This window comes from Mya arenaria, chromosome 13 (genome assembly GCF_026914265.1).
Source record: "Mya arenaria isolate MELC-2E11 chromosome 13, ASM2691426v1".
In the NCBI taxonomy this organism is placed as follows: Eukaryota; Metazoa; Mollusca; class Bivalvia; order Myida; family Myidae; genus Mya; species Mya arenaria.
The window spans coordinates 594,392-615,136 of record NC_069134.1 but is presented as its reverse complement, the minus strand read 5'-3'; the positions used below and the strand labels follow the sequence as shown (position 1 = coordinate 615,136).

The window sequence follows — 20,745 nt, the reverse complement described above, 5'->3', positions numbered from 1 at the left end:
ATAATGATAAACTTATAGGTAAACCCCAAGTACTTCTATGATTAGAGATCCCAACTCTATCTGCAGACGGAGGAATATAATTCAGGGCTCCTAATGCAAAAACTTTTCAAAGATACGATGCAGTCATTGTTTGAAACTATAAACATCACACACAGTCTGCCTTATAAAATAAAAGGTTTAAAACTGTGTGATCATAGAGCTTCATAAATAAAAGCATCATTGTACTAAAACTGGGAACAAACATTAAAAATAAAAGAAACATGTATAAGCTAATATTATATTTCCTTCCAGATGTTTGAAAATGTAAAATGTTTGAAAAAAATGAAGTCACATGCCAACACACTCCGAGTCAGCCAAAAAAGTTTTAGCAAAAAAAGGTTTTAACCAAAAAAGACCACACATTCACAGGACTTGCCCTATCTTATCTTGGTAAGCCAGAAATGTTTTTGTCTTTCTGCATTGAGTATTTTTTTTAGATTTTACATTATAAATAACAGTTATCATCTGAGATTACATATATAAAAATGTATCTCCTTTCATGGAAAAAAGTGCATCTGAAAAACGTGATACTTACCCATATCTTGGTGGAATGAAAACACACTCAAAGACAACTGCAATCAATCAATACATATAAATATAAAGCAAGCACTTCCGGCGGAAAAAAACAACATGATTTCATTCAAAATATGAATCAACAAAACTGTCATATAAGTCAATGTACATGACTTAATCACAAATTATACTACAACAGTAATCATCCCATAGATTTAAACTGCTTTGCTAAAGAAGAAATTAGTCCATTTCACTTCAAAAACAAACGTCTTTGATTACGCTTTACTAAGGCAAAAAGTACTTAACCAGTACACGTGCTGGTAAAGACCAAATTGTTTACATCGTGAACAAAGAATTCATTAATCGTCTTCTCTAAATGTCACACTGAGACTCTGTAAAACTTGACGCCAGCAGTGACTGACTTTGAAATTAACCAAACAGCTTCCCTTGATTTACGACCCGCGCAATTTCCCCGGCAAAATCAACATCGGAAGACACTTGATTGTTCATTTGTTGTACACATTGTACGTGAGACGAGTATGTACAACAAACCTAAATATTTTTCTAGGAAACAATCATTTGCATTAAAAGTAAATTCAGCTTAAACGCTGTATTCATTTATTTCATTTTATCTCAAAACAATATACTTATTTGGGGGGAATGCAGATTTTGACGTGTTAACACTAATTATAGCATAAAATGTGTGTTTTCGGTCCGTTATCGTGGTGTGTTAAAACGCAAAAATCCGGGCGTTATCGGTAGAAAACGTGCATAATTCAGTTAATTCACGTGCCGTTAATGACCGTTTTTTTTTGTTTTACATAAGCCCCTTTAGGGCTCGCATCATTACAATGGCAGCTGGGCGACCTGGTTTCTGACCGAAAGTGGGTCAACGATGCCAACTTTTGCACAAAAACAAATTTCAACAAATTAAATAAACCGCATCTAACTTACATATTTTTTTCCTGGCAAGCTGATGTGTGTTTACAACGTTCAACTCTTCCGAACTTCAGTTAGTTCTGTCGATTTTATTCAGAACAAACGACTAATATGGACATGATTCCATTACGTCGTATGCAAAGAACAAAGAAATGTCAAATATTTGTTTTCTCTGATGCTGAAGATGCTGTACATTTTATCAAGAACATGTTTACAAACTTTTCAGGCTTAAATTAGTTGTCAAAACAAATAATGGTTAAAGTAGGACTATATCGGTAATTAATCGATTACCCAATAGGTATTAAGTGTAAATAATCCCAGTAATCCAGGATCTTCCAAAAAAAAAACACTTTCCAAACGAATAAACACTGCAAAAAATGGCGTTGAAACAAAAATGCAACTGCCGAGTTATGTTGCGGCCCGAATCGAGCTTAATGTAAAACTTTTTCAATGACATCACTCATGACGTCACACAAGCACCTGTTATGGAGGTTGTTTTGAACTAACTATTTTTGCATTTTCGTGACAGCCTTTTTAAACACAAACGTTTCTCATGGTGTGTATTTTATGCAATAATAGCGATAATACACCTTTTTTCGTTCGTTACCATCTGCAAAGGCCCTTAAAATAGTTTACAACTCTCGTGCTACGCACTCGGGCTGTAAGTTGCAGATGGTAACGACCTCAAAATGGTGTATTAAACCTATAGTAAGGATATTTTTTATTTCGATAGAGTGTGTGCTTTCAAACGATCCCTCTTCCAAGATTATTGTTTTGAGTTATAAAGAACCATATTGACACATACATCTTGATCCGAGGTCCTTCTTATGCATCAACCATATTCAAATCCAAATCCTGATATATAGGTTCAATTGAGACTGTTCATTTAAAATTATGGTGCACAAATTTCAACGCCTCTAGCACAATGCTCATACCACAGTACAGGCGTAAACGGAAAACCATTAAATCTGGTGCATACAAACAGCCTTGGTTGGATTGGTCTATTCATTGACAGCAATCGTAAGTAAAACTTTGCAAAATATTCGCTTCATTAACCTTATTAGCATTTCAAAGCTACTATTTCCTACTATGATCTGTTGCGATCTAATATGTGGTAGCAGCCATCAATTGTTAAGTTTGTGTATCCATAATTTACATCTTAAACAAGCAATACTGGCATGTGAACGATATAAATTCCTTCCAATTTCTTGGGTGATATCATTGAGTGTATGTATACATTGCTAGTCAACCACTGAACTTGGACCAATTGCGTTTTATTTGTGTTTAAATTACTTCTTATTTGGTTTCATTGTTTCCGATAAAATAATCAGCGTCATGTACATCACAATACAATCTCCCTGTGCTGTCGTTACATAATCATCTTTAAGTCCTAACTTTTAAATATGCAATAAGCAATGAAAATGGCCCATTCATCGAAACCCGAATATGGCGAGTTTAGTAGTCAATCAAAGCGCCAGAAACTAGTTCAAGCCGACTTTGGTCTGTATTGGGCGAGTTTTGGCATAAATTATCGTCAATTGTAATGTGTAAGTACTATGATTGTTACAGAATAGCATAAACTTGAATTTCCTTTTCCAAATATTTCAGCTTTTTAAGGCTGTATACGAAATTCTCATTACTGCATTATCGATTGGTTGTACCGACATTAAGACCCGGTAGTTTATGTTTGCGCCTCCTCTTTTGCGCCTTTCAAACATGGCAGACGAACTGCTTAAGAGATTGTGTACAGTCATTGAAGTGTTAATACTTGTCGTTCTTATTGCAATGCTCTGCATTGTGTGGACCAAGCCGGACTGTAGGCACACAGACAGTGACTCAGAGGTATGTCTGCAAAATAAAAATCAAAATTTAAAATTTGGTAAAACAACCTGTTTGTTACACGCGTTGATTGAAAATGCAACATTATAAGCATGACCTTAATTATATTTGTTTTTATTGGTTTCGTTTAATGTTCTCAACTTTCGGTTGATAACTATAGTTTGTATATATGCTAGCTTAAACCGAAATCATAAAAATATTCCATTCGTATGCAGCCACATCATTCACTAATTCACTTCCTGGTTTAATTAAACTTCCCACAATATACTTTGTAAAAAGCTATCATTGTTCTTTTTTTAATCCTATTAGGAATGTTTGTTTGCATACGATGGAGCTGAGAAACAGGAGCAAATTCAAACAGAAACAATCATAAAAGGTAAAAGAAGTACTTATATACATGTAAATATTTTGTCATAAAATTGCTCACGCAATTCTAAATTGCGACTGATTACTATAAATAGTTTCCTCTTTTGTATACATTTACATGGTATTGGCAAAATGACTTTATAAAGTTTTCATTGTATTATTGATATAGATATTGACTTTTTGCGATATGTTCATTGTTTAAAATATATCAAGGTCATTAACCTGTCAGTTGATATGTTACGCTCTGTTAAGATTGCTTATGCTATTTCAATACTCATGACATATAATCTGCAATCAAAATAGTATGTTTTTCTGCATTATTGTCATTGACCTACAAAACAAAAGTTTATCAATCTTATAGCGATTAATTGGGCGAGTTTGACAATTGTCTTCAATTAAAATGTATTATTACAGTATCGCGTCAAAAACGTCATTGTTAATAATAATGTTTTGCCAGATCGCCTTTTTGTTAATCTGTGTATGCTTTCCTTCATTGTTCTTTATCCGTGTTAACAGATTGAATATCGTCTCAACTTGCCTATTTTTCATTGTAATGTTGTACATATTTCGACATACTAAAGATTAATGTCAAGACAACTTACATATTTTTAAACAAACGAACCAATATCAGAACACCATTGTCATCCAATTCATTCGCTGATTAAAAAGGTATTTCGTTAACACTATCACTGATTGAATGGTTGTATCCCCCGCCGAAAGACAAATGGGATAAAATTATAATAGGTGTGTGTGCGCCTGGGCAATCTTGTCCGGAGCATTACTTGCAAAGTATTAAGCTATTGACTTTAAACTTTATATTCAGATATATCCCATTGAGAAGAAGTGCAGCGCACAGAAATCATAACTCTAGGTGATTTTTAAGTGATTATCGTTTTCTAATGGTCATACGTTTTTGTCAGTAGCACAACTTCGAAAGTATTTAAGGTACAGTTTTCAAACTTCAAAAATAGATGGATCGGATAAGGGAAAAATGCAGTGCACAGGAACCATAACTCTGGGGCAGTATTTTAGTTATTGCCCTTTCTTGATTTTCATACTCATTTTTGTCCGGAGTAAAACTTGAAAAGCCTTTTAGGTATTGACTTCAAACTTCATAAACAGATCTCTTTAATGATAAATGCAGTTCTTAAGAACTCTGGATGCAGCTTTTTTTTACTTTTTGCCCTTGTTAATATCCAATGCCATCCTTTTTCGTAAAGCAAAGTTGATACTGTTCTTAATTCGGATGGGACTATAGTGACTGCTATTATTTAAGGAATTAATTGCGTGATTTATGTCATATCCCATATAATGACACCAATCATGCAATTAATTGCTTATATTTATACCGATTGTTCATTGTTTCTTTCTAGAATTGTGACCAAAATACTTAATTTCATTTAAGAAAACCTCACAATAATTATTTCTCAACCATGCTGTAAATAGAACGACCGACCGGTTTATACTTTTTTTATTGCTGCGGACAAAATAAGGCCCGAAATAAAATCACTTTTTAACATAAAATTAAAAAGCTAATGACAACAATACATTTAACAAATTATAAATTAATCTTTTAAACATGTTGATAAAATTCGTGGCCTGCTAAAATAATACAAATAATTGAAGGTTATTTAAATCAATACGCGATGATTCGCAATCCGAATATTTCCGAAGATGTTGCGATCATCGGAAAATATTTGCAATTGCCAAAATGCTAGTAATTGAAGGAATGGAAGTTGGAGTGTAAATATTCCCATCCTTGTACATAAGTCGGTGCACGTCTGATTTTGCTGTTTTACTTCATCACTGTAAGAGCATGATGTTACTCAAAACATGTATTTTTGTCAATAGTGACATATTATTTCTGTATTTCTCTTCTGTTGTATCCAAGCACTGTGATAACTGTCGTGCAACTTGAAACCCTTTAAAGATATCAACTAAAACTTGGAAAACATAAACAGTCACAACTATATGCGCCTGTATTAAACTATTATTTAATATGAAAACATACCGCTGTTATTCTCCGCGTTGCTCTAGCTCATTACGTATGTTACAGCATGTATACTGCGTCATAATGCGATACTACATAATGACTGATTTTTAAACTACCACCAGTACCGTCCTTAAACACTTTGAGTGCTTCGATAGTTCGTGTTTCTTTTAACGAAAACCTTAAGCGTTATGTAAACCACAAACATACCCTGTGTTGTAATTTCTTAACTAACCATTTCTGAGCTCAAACAAGTTTAACAATATTTCCATATTTGAAAGAGTTTAATTTATCAAGCATATTCAGTTGTTCAGGAAACGAATGACCAATAAAGAAATAAATAACGATTTAAATGTAGTTTGACGGGATTTGGGGTGTCAAATAGACACAAAGGAAATGCGTCACTTGCATGCTGTTTTCTATTTCCTTTCGCTTTTATCTATCATTTCACGATATCTCTCGAGACAAATTCTAATGATACAATGGAAACTGCAGGGACATGCCCGGTAGCACACAAAAATAACAACGATACCAGAAAAAGTCAACCTACTACCTAGATTGAACATAGTTACATTACGTACTGTATTTACAAAGTATCACAAACAGACAGACATGCATTCCAAGAATATTGCGGTAGAAAAGAGAAGGAGAGACACAATGTCAAAAACAAAGAAAATGCGCATTCAATGAAATATTAAAGTTAATATCTATAAATGTGTGTGTCATGATATGGATAACGTTAATGGAAAATGTTGACTTTGATGTTAAAGCGTGTTTTAGCAATAGCCGGCAGTAAAGGTTTATTTCTTACTGAGAGGGTTCGGCTGTTTCTTCGGATTTAATATACGTGGACATGAAAAACGGACCGAACAATTTGAAGCATTTTCTTGCTGATGATCATACACACAATTTTATAATTTTATCCTGTACATTCGATTTCGCCAACATGGCCCATGATCAATTGTATATGATAAATATATCAGTAAGTACCATTATCTTCGGCGAACAAGATAATGATTTAACAAATATAAACATCTTAAGACAACAACTTCTTCTTAATCCAGTATACACATCTGGTAATAATGTTATGCTTATGAAAACTATTCCATAATACTAGTAATACCAAATCAATATACACACACATTAAACAATATATATTTCATGTGAATACTTGCATTTTACTTTTTAACCTTTGTTAATCACATTGGAAATTGTGTTGACTGGTTGGTATTAATATAATCTGTAAACAACATCATGTTTACACTTGTCTGACACGTGAAAAGCGTTTGTAAATATGATTTAAATAGCATTAGTTATTTTATTTGTTCAATACTTAGTGGATTCTACGGAACCTTCGTGTCCTAAATACAACCTTGAAAAAAGACTCATTGAACGCGTGATTAAGAATGAAGTGGAAATAAAACACCTGCATGACGATATATCAACGGTTCGTGAAGAGATCGGGGAGATGACCCGCAGGATTAATCAGTTGGATCTCGCCTCTGGTTTCCGCTTTGAGCAGTTGTCCCAGAGTCTAATAGAGAACATGACGCGTTCTCTCGCGGAGCTTGAAACTGCCCGAGATATGGTGACAGAAATGACCCGGCTCAAAGGTAGGCTGTCTCGATGATGTATTTGTATAAGTATACATTTAAAACGTACAAGGTACCTCATTCACTTAAGTTTTTTTTTCCTTATTAACTAAAAGTAGGCTACTGTTGTTGTTTTTTCAATTGACGTTGTTTAAATTTATTAATCATTTCAGTTTAGATAATCATTTTTGTTCATATTTCTTTGTGATTTTAGTAAAACGTTAAAAGGTGGTATTTCATTACATTCTGTTTTGTTACAAAATATCACGTGCTAATGAAAATGGTAGTATGCATACCTCTTCATGTACAACCTCATAATTGGCAAGGGATTGATGTTCCCTTTAACAAACAAAATTCCTTTACTTAATAACTGACCATGTATGTTTTCCGTGCAGGAGCCAGTATATGGCCGCCAAAAATACAGTTCACTGCCAATAGCCCATTTGACAAATATTTGGACAATGGACAAACTATAGTGCTAAAGAATGTGGTCATCAACGATGGTCAAGGGTACGACCCAAATACAGGCATATTCACGTGTCCCTTCAGCGGTCTTTACACATTCTCTTTCCAACACTGTGTGCACAGGGGAAAAATATTCTCACGTCGGCATAGTGAAGGACAATACCCTGCTCATTGCTGGTGTAGCGTTTGGTACCGAGTGGTACCCTTGTAGTTCTATGCAAGCGTTTGTCAGTCTGAAGAAAGGTGAGAAGGTTTGGAGCAAGGCCAACTGGGAAAGCTTCCTTTTCCATAGTGAAACAAGGTGGACAAGTCTTAGTGGGGTATTGCTGCGTTCTGAATCTTGAGTGATGTGCACATGCTGTCCATCTTTGAGGCAGAGAAACTGATATATTTTATGGTGGTTAGAACGTTATAATAAACACAAAGTCATACATCATAAAATGTATATATATATATATATTGTTTATATTATCATGGCTTAAATAAGATCAAAGTAACACTCAAATCGTAAATCATACAAGTTCAAACAACGCGTTACTGGTTTCTTATGTTAACCAAATGGATAAAAGTGTTGTCAATGTTAAGTTACACCATTGGCTAATGTATTTGTATTATGTATACAAAAATTTGCTTCATAACATATATTAAAATTGTTTGTATTTCCAGATGACTGAATAAGATGTACAATTTGTATTAATGCTTGAAATTTCAAACCATTTCATATTTCATCCGACGGAAAAGTAACCATTACCTTATAAAAGATCGATAGTGTTGCTTTAGATTATGGTCTTAAACTAGATTTGTGTCGCATATGTTTGTGTGGGCAACTAAAAATCAAGGATTTTTCAGTTTTCTGTTCATTAATTCTACGTAAATCGATTCTAACGAATACTACATAAAATAGTTTCATGGAGTATATTCCAGTCAGTCTTCTTTTCCTACCAAGGCTTACTTCTCTACTACTGTTAGTAATAAAAGGTAGCATGTCCATGATGTTTGCATTTTTGTGTGGCCCAATATCAATCGGGTATTTTTCAAATGTTGTTGTTCATTAATTTTACGTGTATTGCTCCAAACGAATGCACCAAAAACAACACATATGTTAGAGTCCAATTTTGACGATGTACAGAAAATAGAGCGGGCTATCTCGGCCGAGGTACGTACGCTCTTTTTTCTGTAGATCGCACAAATTTGATCTCTTAACACATAAATAATGAAATCATGCCATGTAACAAACTTATCTTAATACTGTTTGATGACACACCACTCGTGCAATGAAACTTTTAGTGATCACTCCTTTAAATACTCATACATCGGGATACTAAACTAAAAATAGTAATTGTAATCCTCGATATATTGGGCTTGAACATTATATGCATTTACTTGAAATCGATCATTGGCAATAGAATGAAAAAAAATGAAAAAAAAGAAAGGTATTGGAAGGACGTATCCCAAGCGGTTGTTATCAGACTGACCAGTTTCTCTATGACAAAATTGAATTTAATGAAAACTATATACAGTGTCGCTGCACAACTAGTTTGAATTGTGTTTTTGTTCATGGCTATATAATTAAAGCCAGTCCTCGTCCAGCGCTTTACCGCGAATAGAATAATAAATACATAGACGGTGCATCAAGATCATTCAATTCAGTGATCTTCTACAAAAGTAAAATTACCAAATGTTTACCAAACAGGTGTAATCAATCATTTTTGTGTTCCTTTTACCGGCATTTTCCTATTAGTTATTAGTTTTTATTAGTTTTTTTTAAGTAGCATTTCCTTAGTGAGTTTATAACTATTCCATCTAAAGACCTAAAATAATGCTTTTCTTCGGATGAAAGGATATAACTTGAACTATCCTAAATAACAACTGGTAATTAAATGTTAAAAATTACATATATTATTAACATTTCCATTTTCAGTCTTTATAGATGGAAAAAAATATTAGATTATGTAGTGAATAAACCATTATGCGTTCAAATATATACCGAATGGAAAACCCCATTAGAACCTTCGTCTTTTTTAAGGTAATATGCTTTGCGTAGAACCAGTTGTCCAGAATATCTCAATGGAAAGCTAATGTAGAGCTTTGCTTTCATAAAAAGAAATCTATAATGGCACAGACAGTGACGAAATGAACAGCGTGAAATCACTTTTGAATGATTCTTTGGAATAAGTCATTGACATATATAGAATACCTTGACAACATAACGCAAATGTCTGTCGATGATAGTCATAGGTTAAAAAGAGAATGGAAATGTTCGTTTATTTTAACGCAAAACAAAATAACATTAAATGATAATTTTGTTGTTATGTATTCATAGAGTCATGTCCTACGCCAACCGCTGAGTCCTGTTACTTTAAAATATAGGTTCGTATGACGTTATCAATCAGATTCTTCCACGTTTAACCCTCAGTCATTTGTACGACGAGGCACAAATGTGTGTTTAAGGTAGTCACCTAACCTTCGTCCGGTTTTCTGCAGAGTAATTGTTTACAAAAGAAGAACAGTTTACCTTTAGAATATTTATTCAGACAGTATATACACCACAAGATGAAACTAATTGTACTAAAATAAATCAATACCCACACAAACGGCCACATATATCCTGTACATTCAAACTAAATTGACCAAAAACTAAAATGACAAAATAATATCCAAATGTAAGACAAGTCATTTATCGGTGACTCTTATCACTTAGTGCCACACATCGCTCGGAGCTGAACCTGACAACAGGTCCTGATGGCAAACATATACAGGCGATATCGCGCAACATTGGTAAACACGAAAGGTGCATCTTCATTAATTTCGATATATTCAAACACGAGTCACAGACAGTAAAGGCGTACGTCCGATAGGAATTAACTACGTTGGTCAAACATACCAGCACAAAGTCTATACGGCTAAAACAGATATGGTATTTCATCCGATAACAACGATTATTCTATCTCAAATATTTATAACATAAACTGTCATATTAGCCAATGTACATGACTGAATCCGAAACATATACTACAACTGTTTTCATACCTTACACTAAATTTTAATAACTAAATGAAAGAATGTTCTTATTTCACTTAGTAAAAACAGAATTGTTCACGTCATGAACTTATAATTCATTAATCGTCGTTCATTATATGCAACACGAAACTGCAGAGAAGGTTGAATTCCTGGAGTAATTGAATCCGAAATTAACCAATTTTTTCCGCATGATTTACGACCTATTCAATTTTGCTGGCGATATCAGCATTCAAGGACACTTGATTGTTCCGTTTTGGTACGCATTATACACATTTATTTATAGAAGCGAACCTTCTGAATTAAAAGTTAATATAGCTTTACGTTACTGCATTTCTCCAATCCCACTGTATCCATACAATGTATTTATATTGACAAAAAGCAGCCGATGACTGATATTTTTTATTATGATACATTGTGTGTTCTCAAAGGATCCATCTTCCAAGTTAATCGTTTTGCGTTAATTAGAACCATATTGACAAATACATTTTGACGTGAAATCCTTCGAAATCACCAACCTTATCCAAAGTCTGAATGAGACCTATCAACGTCGATAATGTTGCAACACTTTAAAAAGTTTCTAGCTCAACACTGGCTTTAGCGTAGACCCCTTCAATACAGTGTTTTACGACTGCCCAGGCAGCGCCTAAGCGCAGCTTTAGTCAACTGAATACATACCATAAGGGCGCAAACAGGTACATTCCAAATATAAAACAGAAGCCGTAGATGTATTGGTATTTTCATTGACAGCAATTGTAAACAAAACTTTACAAGGGACAAAGTAGTCAAGCCCCCTTATACGCTTTGATGGCAATAAGACGATATGGTCATAAAGATATACAGATCAAGGACGAAATCTACAAGATGGTTTACATAACGGAAACTTGCCATTGAAACACGAGCTCGTATGTCAGTAAAAACTGATGAGTGACTTCGATAGTGACACCATTTATTTCATACGTTCACCCTTTACACCTAATCGTACACAATGTACGATTACCGAAAACTGGAGATAAAACGTCCGCATACCTCAAAAGTATTTGTGTAACATCAATGGATCAAGTGCTGACCACCAGCCGTCAGTTTTTTAATTTGACTATACATAATCACGAAAATCTACTTCTTAAAATGTAAACGATATGAAGTCCTGCCTATTTTTTGTGCGATATCATTCATTGCGTATATGAATATTGCTAGTCAACAGTTGGAAATTGTCAGAAATGCGTTAAATCACTTCTTGTTTTGTTTCTGAAAAAAAAACATCAATTTAATTTAAACCACAATACAATATACTGTATTCTCACTACGTAATCATCTCTTAAGTTCTTACATAATTTGCACGAAACTATAAATACAAGGATTTTCACGTGTTTAGGAAATGAATTGCCATTAATAGAACCATAAGAACGATTTAAGTGCAGTTTGAAGGCAACAAACGATAGCAAAGACAAATAAACATTGCATCAAGGAGTTTAATTATTCAAAGACTTTACGTCTTATATAATGGTGAAATAATTCAATTTTGTGCATACTACGAGTAGTTTGCAACAATTGGCCTATTGCTCAGAAATAGAAATTTGATTTCTAGCAGATGACGTCATTACAAAAGTACACTTCACAATTGGCACGCATCATGAACCTATTCTTATTTTAACTAGATAATTCCTTTAGTTGTTATCCTTGCAAAAAACCATTTATGGAATATAAAACAAATCTACAGAGCATCTTAACAAAGAGTTTAATAATGAAATTAAAGGCGCAGTGATCAAGGCATAATGTTGTTCAGACGAACGATTAGCTCGGGACACTCAACGTCACAAGACAACAGACACAGATTATATATATCTAATTATGTTTAAAATACATTTTAATGTGTCTACACGTCATTATGTCAAATAGACAGTCTATTGTATCAAACAGACGATTTACTTTGTATAAATTGCATATTATGATGTCTGACAGATATGTCATTTGTCTGAATGGCATGCTTAAATGAACAACAGACATGCTAGTATGTCTAGCAGATATGTCATTGTGTCTAATAATATGTCTGACTGATATTCTGATGTCCAACTATTCTATTATTATGTCTAAATGACATGCAATAGTGTCTAACCGACGTATTGTCCTTTTTCTCGACTGATTATAAAACGTTTTGTTGTTATGAAAAAAGAACACGAGATAAAAGGTGGCATAATCAGTCAGATATAACGAAAATATTTGATGCACTTAAAATTGAATGTTTGGGTAATATAAGACATGCAAGAGGTGGATAAACTAACTACCAGTTAAAATTTTGTAAACACATTCTTGGAGTTCGCTCTAAAACGTCTAATGCTGTGGGTCTGGTTGAGCTCGGCGGTCTTATTTTCTTTGTTTTGTGAAGTAAGAGCACTTATATTTTGGTGCAAGATCATATGATATACATATATGATAAATATAGAATTGCATTATCAAGATTACGATTATGTCCTCACTCACTTGAAAGATAAGTTGGAGGGAACACTAATGTTACACGTTTAAAACTACAATGTAAACTATGCAATTCTAATTTGGTTGAATTTGAATGCCATTTTATGCTCTGTTGTCCTCTTAACTGGGATTTAAGTTTCCAGTTCCTGGAAAACCTTAACCACATTAACGGTTATAATAAACAATATAACCACCAGTATTGCCATTTCTGTCAATAAAACTTGAAAACTTGAAACTATAAACATTACAAGAAGACTGTGTTCGCCCCTTGCCCAAAATACCGATCAAGTAAGTAAAACCAATTTATATACACACACCTGCATTTGCATAGAAAAGCTTGAATAGACAAGAAAGCCGAATTAAAAAAAGAAACAGACATTTATATCGTGTACTTATATTTAATAAATAGTTCATCGTATCCAATGATTATAAAATGGCTTAACAAAATAACCCTTCAAATCATGTACAAGGAATTTTGTTGTAACTTTATTATGTCTTATAAAATGTTAATAAGTCCATTTCACGTTGTGACATTATTACATGTTATTAAGTCCATTTGGCATGGCGCTTAATTGACATGATAGTACAATTAATCATGATAAATGATGGTTACACATAATAACATATAGTTTAGAGTTTTAGAGTTTATTACTAACCATATATACATCGAGGCAAACTGTCAATTAGCATACACGAACAATTGACCAACTGATCGTATCGTATTGTTTGAATACAACACATAATCTAAAGACATAACATAATGTTGCTCTTTGGTTAAAATATGCATATATTGAACAATCCATTAATATTAATTTGTCAAAAGTGTCAAAACAGATATATTTTAACATTTCCATTTTCACTTGTGTCCGGGTAGATGGAGATACAATAATGGACTCTGTGTATCAACCATTATACTTTCTCAAATACATTCTCTCGTTAGTGGGTATTAAGCTATAAACAACTTCGTCTACTTCAAGGTTCATACTTTAAGGTTATGGACCTTGAACACTGATTATTAAGATTGCATCATTAACATATATTATTTCAAGTACTATGTCATCGTACAGTCAGACAGTAATGATGAATGGTTATTTTACTAAATACGTGTAAGTTTATTCTGAAATCTAACTCATTTGGGTATATATTCCTAGATATATGAACATGGCCGACCGGTTTTTCCTTGTACCGTTAAAAACAGGTTCTTACAGATAAACCATAAGGACTCATTTGGGTATATATAAAATAATAATAATAATATATAATAATGTAAGTACAATACAAAAAAAAAACACGTTCATCTTGTTTATTTAAATGCCTATACCGGGCGCCATCAAAACTTGTAAAAATCCTGTCAGTAACCTAAACCAGTGGGTTCTTTTATCCGTTCAATATTTATGTGAAAAGCTACAGAAACAAGCTCAGTAGCAAAAAGTTTAAACATAAACCCGATTCTTTGGCACTGGGTAAACGCCATAAAATCACAAACAAGAAACATGGAAGAACAGCACAAAAATCCACAAGCAGTGCATACACACTATATATATATAAAATTAGGTATGTTTATCAAGGATTGTTAGGTACCGCCTTGGAACGGTAGGTAAAATGTAAATTTAATTGGGGTTTAAATCAGTTTAAGTTCACAAACCTCACTCTTATCCCAACAATCCTAAATAAAGATAAAAACGCAAAAGGTAAATTTTATCAAAGTATGTATTAACTTGAGGAAACTAAACAATAAAACAAATAATAATTTATAAACTAATAGGTAAACCCCAAGTACTTCAAACCGAATAATGGATGTCAGCGTGACACAATTCTTTTTGTATACCAAGTTATGATCTAAGGTAAAATCTTTGCCATTTTGTCACCTTTAACCCCCCGTAATTCAGTAAGACCGAGCACAATTGGGTGATAATGCAAAACATTATAGTTTACCTTGATATCCATTGTTCATGCATTTTCACAGTTATTCCAACAGTGTATATACAATCAGATTTTTATTTTTTTTTTCAACTAGTTATCACTCAAACATATTAAAACGTTCACATAAATCCTAAACAATTAAACAAAGATAACAAAAAACAGTATATGACAGGTTGTTTCCATTTAACTATGAGAACATAATTGACATTGTTTACAGGCTCCAACCGAATGCCTCATTTACAAGAAGCTAAATTTCCCGGAGCTTCCGAAAATGAAATGAGAAGTCATTAATCGCTGTCTCTGAGCATTTAATGTCAAACACCGCTCGAAGCTTAGCCTGACAACAGGTCCTGATGACAAACCAATACAGATAAAATCGCGCAACATTGCTGAACACGAAAGGTGCATCTTCATTAATTGTAACAGGAAACTGCAAAAGTATATGACGTCCGGAAGGAAAAACATACGCTGGTCAATATTAATGCGAAAAACAACAGAAACAAGCTCAGTAGCAAAACGTTTAAACATAAACCCGGTTTAATGGCACTGGGTAAACGCCAAAGACATAGAACATAAAAACAACAAAAAAATCACAAACAAGAAACATGGAAGAACAGCACAAAACTCCACCAACAGCACATTGCATACATACTATATATATTTATACAACTAGGTATGTTTATCAAGGATTGTTAGCTACCGCCTTGGAACGGTCAGTAAAATGTAAATTTACTGGGGGTTTAAGTGCACAAACCTCACTCAAACCTTAATTCAAACCTTGCCGCACCAAAACTTTATCATGACTAACCCTATAACATATACAATATAGCAACATCACGGTTAATCTACCTTAAATATTAAAGCCATTTAAGCTCGTGTACATGACTGAAACCGAGGTAGTTATTTTAATATACATATAACGTATGACTACTTGAAGCATTTGTTTATTTCACTTTAAAAACACACATATTTTTCGCTGGCTACGCTGAACTATGGCACGTCTTGGTAAAGACTTAATTGTTTAAGTCATTCACTAAGAAATCATTTATCGTCGTCGCTATATGTCTCACTGCGCCTGAGGAAAACTTAATTTCTGGAGTGATTGACTTTGAAATCGACCAAACTTTTCCCCATGATTGACAACCCGCGCAGTTTTCCCGACGTCAACAACACTGTGGGACTGATTGTTTCGGTGTGAATTATACGTGATTAAGGCAAGTCAAATGAAATATATAACATCGAGGTAATATATATTTTATCAAACTTAGATAAATTTATTACCATTAACGTTTCCATACATAGTATTTACATGTGAAGAATAAGCAGCCTTCCATATTCTAACAATTTATACTATATACTGATATTCTGTATACCATTATACAAATTGTTGGTTTAAGGTCAAATTGATTCCGAAGATACATGTCCATTAATTAGAAACATATAGATACAAATTCTAAATCAAGAATGTTATCCCAAATAGGAACAGCATATCTCGGTTTGATAGAGACTTTTCATTGACTGCAGGTGCAACACTGTCAATGCCCTCAGCATAGCACTGATGTAAACAGAAAATCATTAAATAAATAGCAGTTATAAGGACGCTACGCTATACTTAACATCAGCTATATGTGATCTGAAAAAGAAACCATTCTTCATTCATAATATGAATACAGTGGTCTTGGTTTGATTGCGAGTTTTGACAACAAGTGTAGGCATATTTAACGCCCTTATCATAGCATGGTGTAAGCGGAAAACAGTGAAATAAAGGGTTTTACATCCGCGACATAGCACCGCATTCGAGCTATAGGCGATCCGGAAAATAAATTTTAATAATTTCGTAATGCAAGCAATAGGACAGGTTATCGAAATTGTCCTAGGTATTATGCCAATATACATTCTGCCGGAATTTGATGATGATTGCGAAGGCTTCTAAAGTTATTGATCGGAAAAGACACATTTGATGATAATTGGACAAATGCTTCTATAAGTATTGATCGTGAATAAACTGGACGCCGACCGCACACGCGCGCGTACGCCGCATGGGAAATAAGCCCTGTTGTATGAACAGGTGAATTAAAACAACATCAAACTATCAACCTTAGTTTAATTGAGAAAGAACATTGACAGCATTGACAAATACAGCTATGTCAGACAGGCAAGAAGCTTATCTTAAACTATATAGGATTGCTAAAACAGCCGGAACTTGCCATTGACGCATGCACTTAAAACTTGTTTATGACACAGGCAATAACACCATTGTTCTCAAGTGTTCAACCTTACTTCTGTTTATCTCCAAAGTATTTTTGTTTCAATCATTTAATCACCGCGCCTTAAAATGTTAATCAAAATTGAATCCATATATTTGCTCTAATAACCATATCGTGTAAGCCTTTTAGAATAATTCAATGTCTATTTAGTAATATCTGTATTTTTGGGCTCTGTTTTATTTTGTAGTAACAGTTATTGATGGTTAAGTATTATATGTAATTTATTGCCCTATTCTCATCTGTTCAAATGTGTACTTACCAACCTAATTCAGTCATTTTAACGATACAAAATCGTATCAAGTTGTTGTGCGTTTTCATTGACTGTATCTTTATTACTACTCAACTTTGAAGTGTTCAAAATTGTGTTTTCATTGACTATATGTATATTACTATTTAACTTTTGGACGTGGTCAAAATTGGGTTCAATGTTATGTTCACCTCAATGCAATTTCCCTTTGCTATTGTTCCGTAACCATCTCTGAGTCCTAACAAGCTTTTCAGGATTTCCATATTTGCAAGAAACTATAAATAAGAGGATATTCACTCATTCAGGAAATGAATTACGATTAATTGAACTCTCAGAAAGATTTAAATGTAGTTTGACTGCAGTAAACGGTAGCGATCCGTTTAAAGAGAAAAGCGCATTGCATTGTGGACTTCAATAATGCAAATACAATACTTCGTTATAATGGTTAAAATGTATGATGTTTAATTTGTTTATCATTAATTTGTAGCATTGTCAATTACTATGTTCAGCAATGTTGTCACATTTTGGACTTCTACCACAACGTCTTCGTCTTTGCGCCTAGCCTTTTGTTACCATTTCGCCTTTGCAGGTCTTGCGGCATTTTGACTACAAAATAACTCCTTTGGCGAATACCCCGTCAACCGGTGGGAGGTAAAATTTCCCATTTGGCTTCCTTTTTTTTAAATCACACTTACGGTCGTGACGAGGTCAAGTCATAATGCAACCTTTAAAGGGCGGGGCAGACCTTTACAAACTCAAGAACGACAACATGATTCATCTGATATAAGACGGAGAATATTTATATTGTCATTTAATTTTATCTCAGAATTGTCAATCACCGACGTAGATCCTGATCACGCAGTAACGCAAAGGATTCAGTTTACAAGCTATATTTGTAAAGTAATCATCAAGCAAAACATGAATACTTGAGTAATGATCTATTCTTGGGGTTGGTTTTGTTGTTCGAACTGTGTTCTTATCCTTTTATTATTTTGTTGTATAATCACTATTTAAAATAAATATATAACATATTACCAATGCAATAACCAATCGCGTAAAAAGGTTCAGCAAGAAGGTGCGTCAAGCGAATAACTAGAACATAAAATCCCAAACAAGAAACATGGAAGAACAGCACAAAACTCCACAAGCAGCACAGTGCATACACACTATATATAAAATACTAGGTATGTTTATCAAGGATTGTTAGGAACCACCTTGGAACGGTCAGTAAAATGTAAATTTACTGGGGTTTTAAACCAGTTTACGTATACAAACCTCACTCTTATCCCAACAATCCTAAATAACGATAAAACACAAAAGGTAAATCTTATCAAAGTATGCATTAACATGAGGAAACTAAACAATAAAACAAATAATGATAAACTTATAGGTAAACCCCAAGTACTTCTATGATTAGAGATCCCAACTCTATCTGCAGACGGAGGAATACAATTCAGAGCACCTAATGCAAAAACTTTTCAAAGATACGATGCAGTCATTGTTTGAAACTATAAACATCACACACAGTCTGCCTTATAAAATAAAAGGTTTAAAACTGTGTGATCATAGAGTTTCATAATAAAAAGCATCATTGGACTAAAACTGAGAACAAATAAAGAAAACATTAAAAATAAAAGCGACATGTATAAGCTAATCTTTCCTTCCAAATGATTTAAAAATGTAAAATGTTTGAAGAAAATGAAGTCACATGCCAACACACTCCGAGTCAGCCAAAAATGTTTTAGCCAAAAAAGGTTTTAACCAAAAATGACCACACATTCACAGGACGTGCCCTATCTTTTCTTGGTAAGCCAGGAATGGTTTTGTCTTTCTGCATTGAGCCTTTTTTCAGATTTTACTTTATAAATAACAGTTATCATCTGAGATTACATATATAAAAATGTATCTCCTTTCATGGAAAAAATCATCTGAAATACGTGATACTTATCTATAACTTGGTTGAATGAAAACACACTCAAAGACAACTGCAATCAATCAATAAATATAAAAGCAAGCACTTCCGGTGGAAAAAAATGATTTAACTAAAATATGAATCAACAAAACTGTCATATAAGCCAATGTACATGACTTAATCACAAATTATACTACAACAGTAATCATTCCCTAGAATTAAACTGCTTTGCTAAAGAAGAAATTAGCCCATTTCACTTCAAAAACAAACGTCGTTGATTACGCTTTACTAAGGCAAAACGTACTTAACCAGTACACGTCCTGGTAAAGACTAAATTGTTTACGTCGTGAACAAAGAATTCATTAGGCGTCGTCTCTAAATGTCACACTGAGACTCTGTAAAACTTGACTTCAGCAGTGATTGACTTCGAAATTAACCAAACGGCTTTCCGTGATTTACGACCCGCGCAATTTCCCCGGCAAAATCAACATCGGAAGACACTTGATTGTTCATTTTTTGTACGTGAGAAGAGCATATACAACAAACCTAAATATTTTTCTATGAAACAATAATTTGCATTAAAAGTAATTCAGCTTTAACATTGTAATTATTTATTTTATATTATCTCAAAACAATATACTTATTTGGGGGAAAATGCATACTTTGACGTGTTAACACTAAGAAAGGGTATTTTTTATTCCCATATAGTGTGTACTCTCAAACGGTCCCTCTTCCAAGATCAATGTGTTCAGTAAAAAAGAACCATATGGACACATACATCTTGTTCCAAGGTCCTTCTTATGCATCAATCATATCCAAATCTGATATAAAGGTTCAATTGAGACTGTTCATTTACAAGTATGGTGCACAAATCTCAACGCCTCTAGCACAACGCTCATACCACAGTACACGCGTAAACGAAAAACCATTAAATCTGGTGCATATAAACAGCCTTGGTTGGATTAGTCAATCGGAAGTACAACTTTGCAAAGAGTAAAGTATGTCAGGCACTCAAATGAGGCAAAATACCTAGCAAGCAATCAAGAAACAAGATGGTTCACTTGCAATTCATCACGACGTCATGTGTCAATACATACTTATGTAGAACAAGGCAGTGAGATCATTGTTTCCGTGCGTTCCAAATTACAGACCCGATATAACAT

The 20,745-nt window shown here is 33.7% G+C and overlaps 1 protein-coding gene across 1 annotated transcript in view; it reads left to right on the top strand.

The window, feature by feature from the left end:
* The first annotated feature begins 3,143 nt into the window (after positions 1–3,143).
* The window catches only part of LOC128213753 (uncharacterized), a 37,333-nt gene continuing 19,731 nt past the window's right edge, over positions 3,144–20,745 (top strand). The window contains exons 1-4 of the mRNA XM_052919794.1: positions 3,144–3,333; positions 3,640–3,706; positions 7,024–7,299; positions 7,674–7,932. Of these exons, the coding sequence (XP_052775754.1) occupies positions 3,175–3,333; positions 3,640–3,706; positions 7,024–7,299; positions 7,674–7,932 (761 nt within the window). The 5' untranslated portion in view covers positions 3,144–3,174. The remainder of the gene's footprint in view (positions 3,334–3,639; positions 3,707–7,023; positions 7,300–7,673; positions 7,933–20,745) is intronic.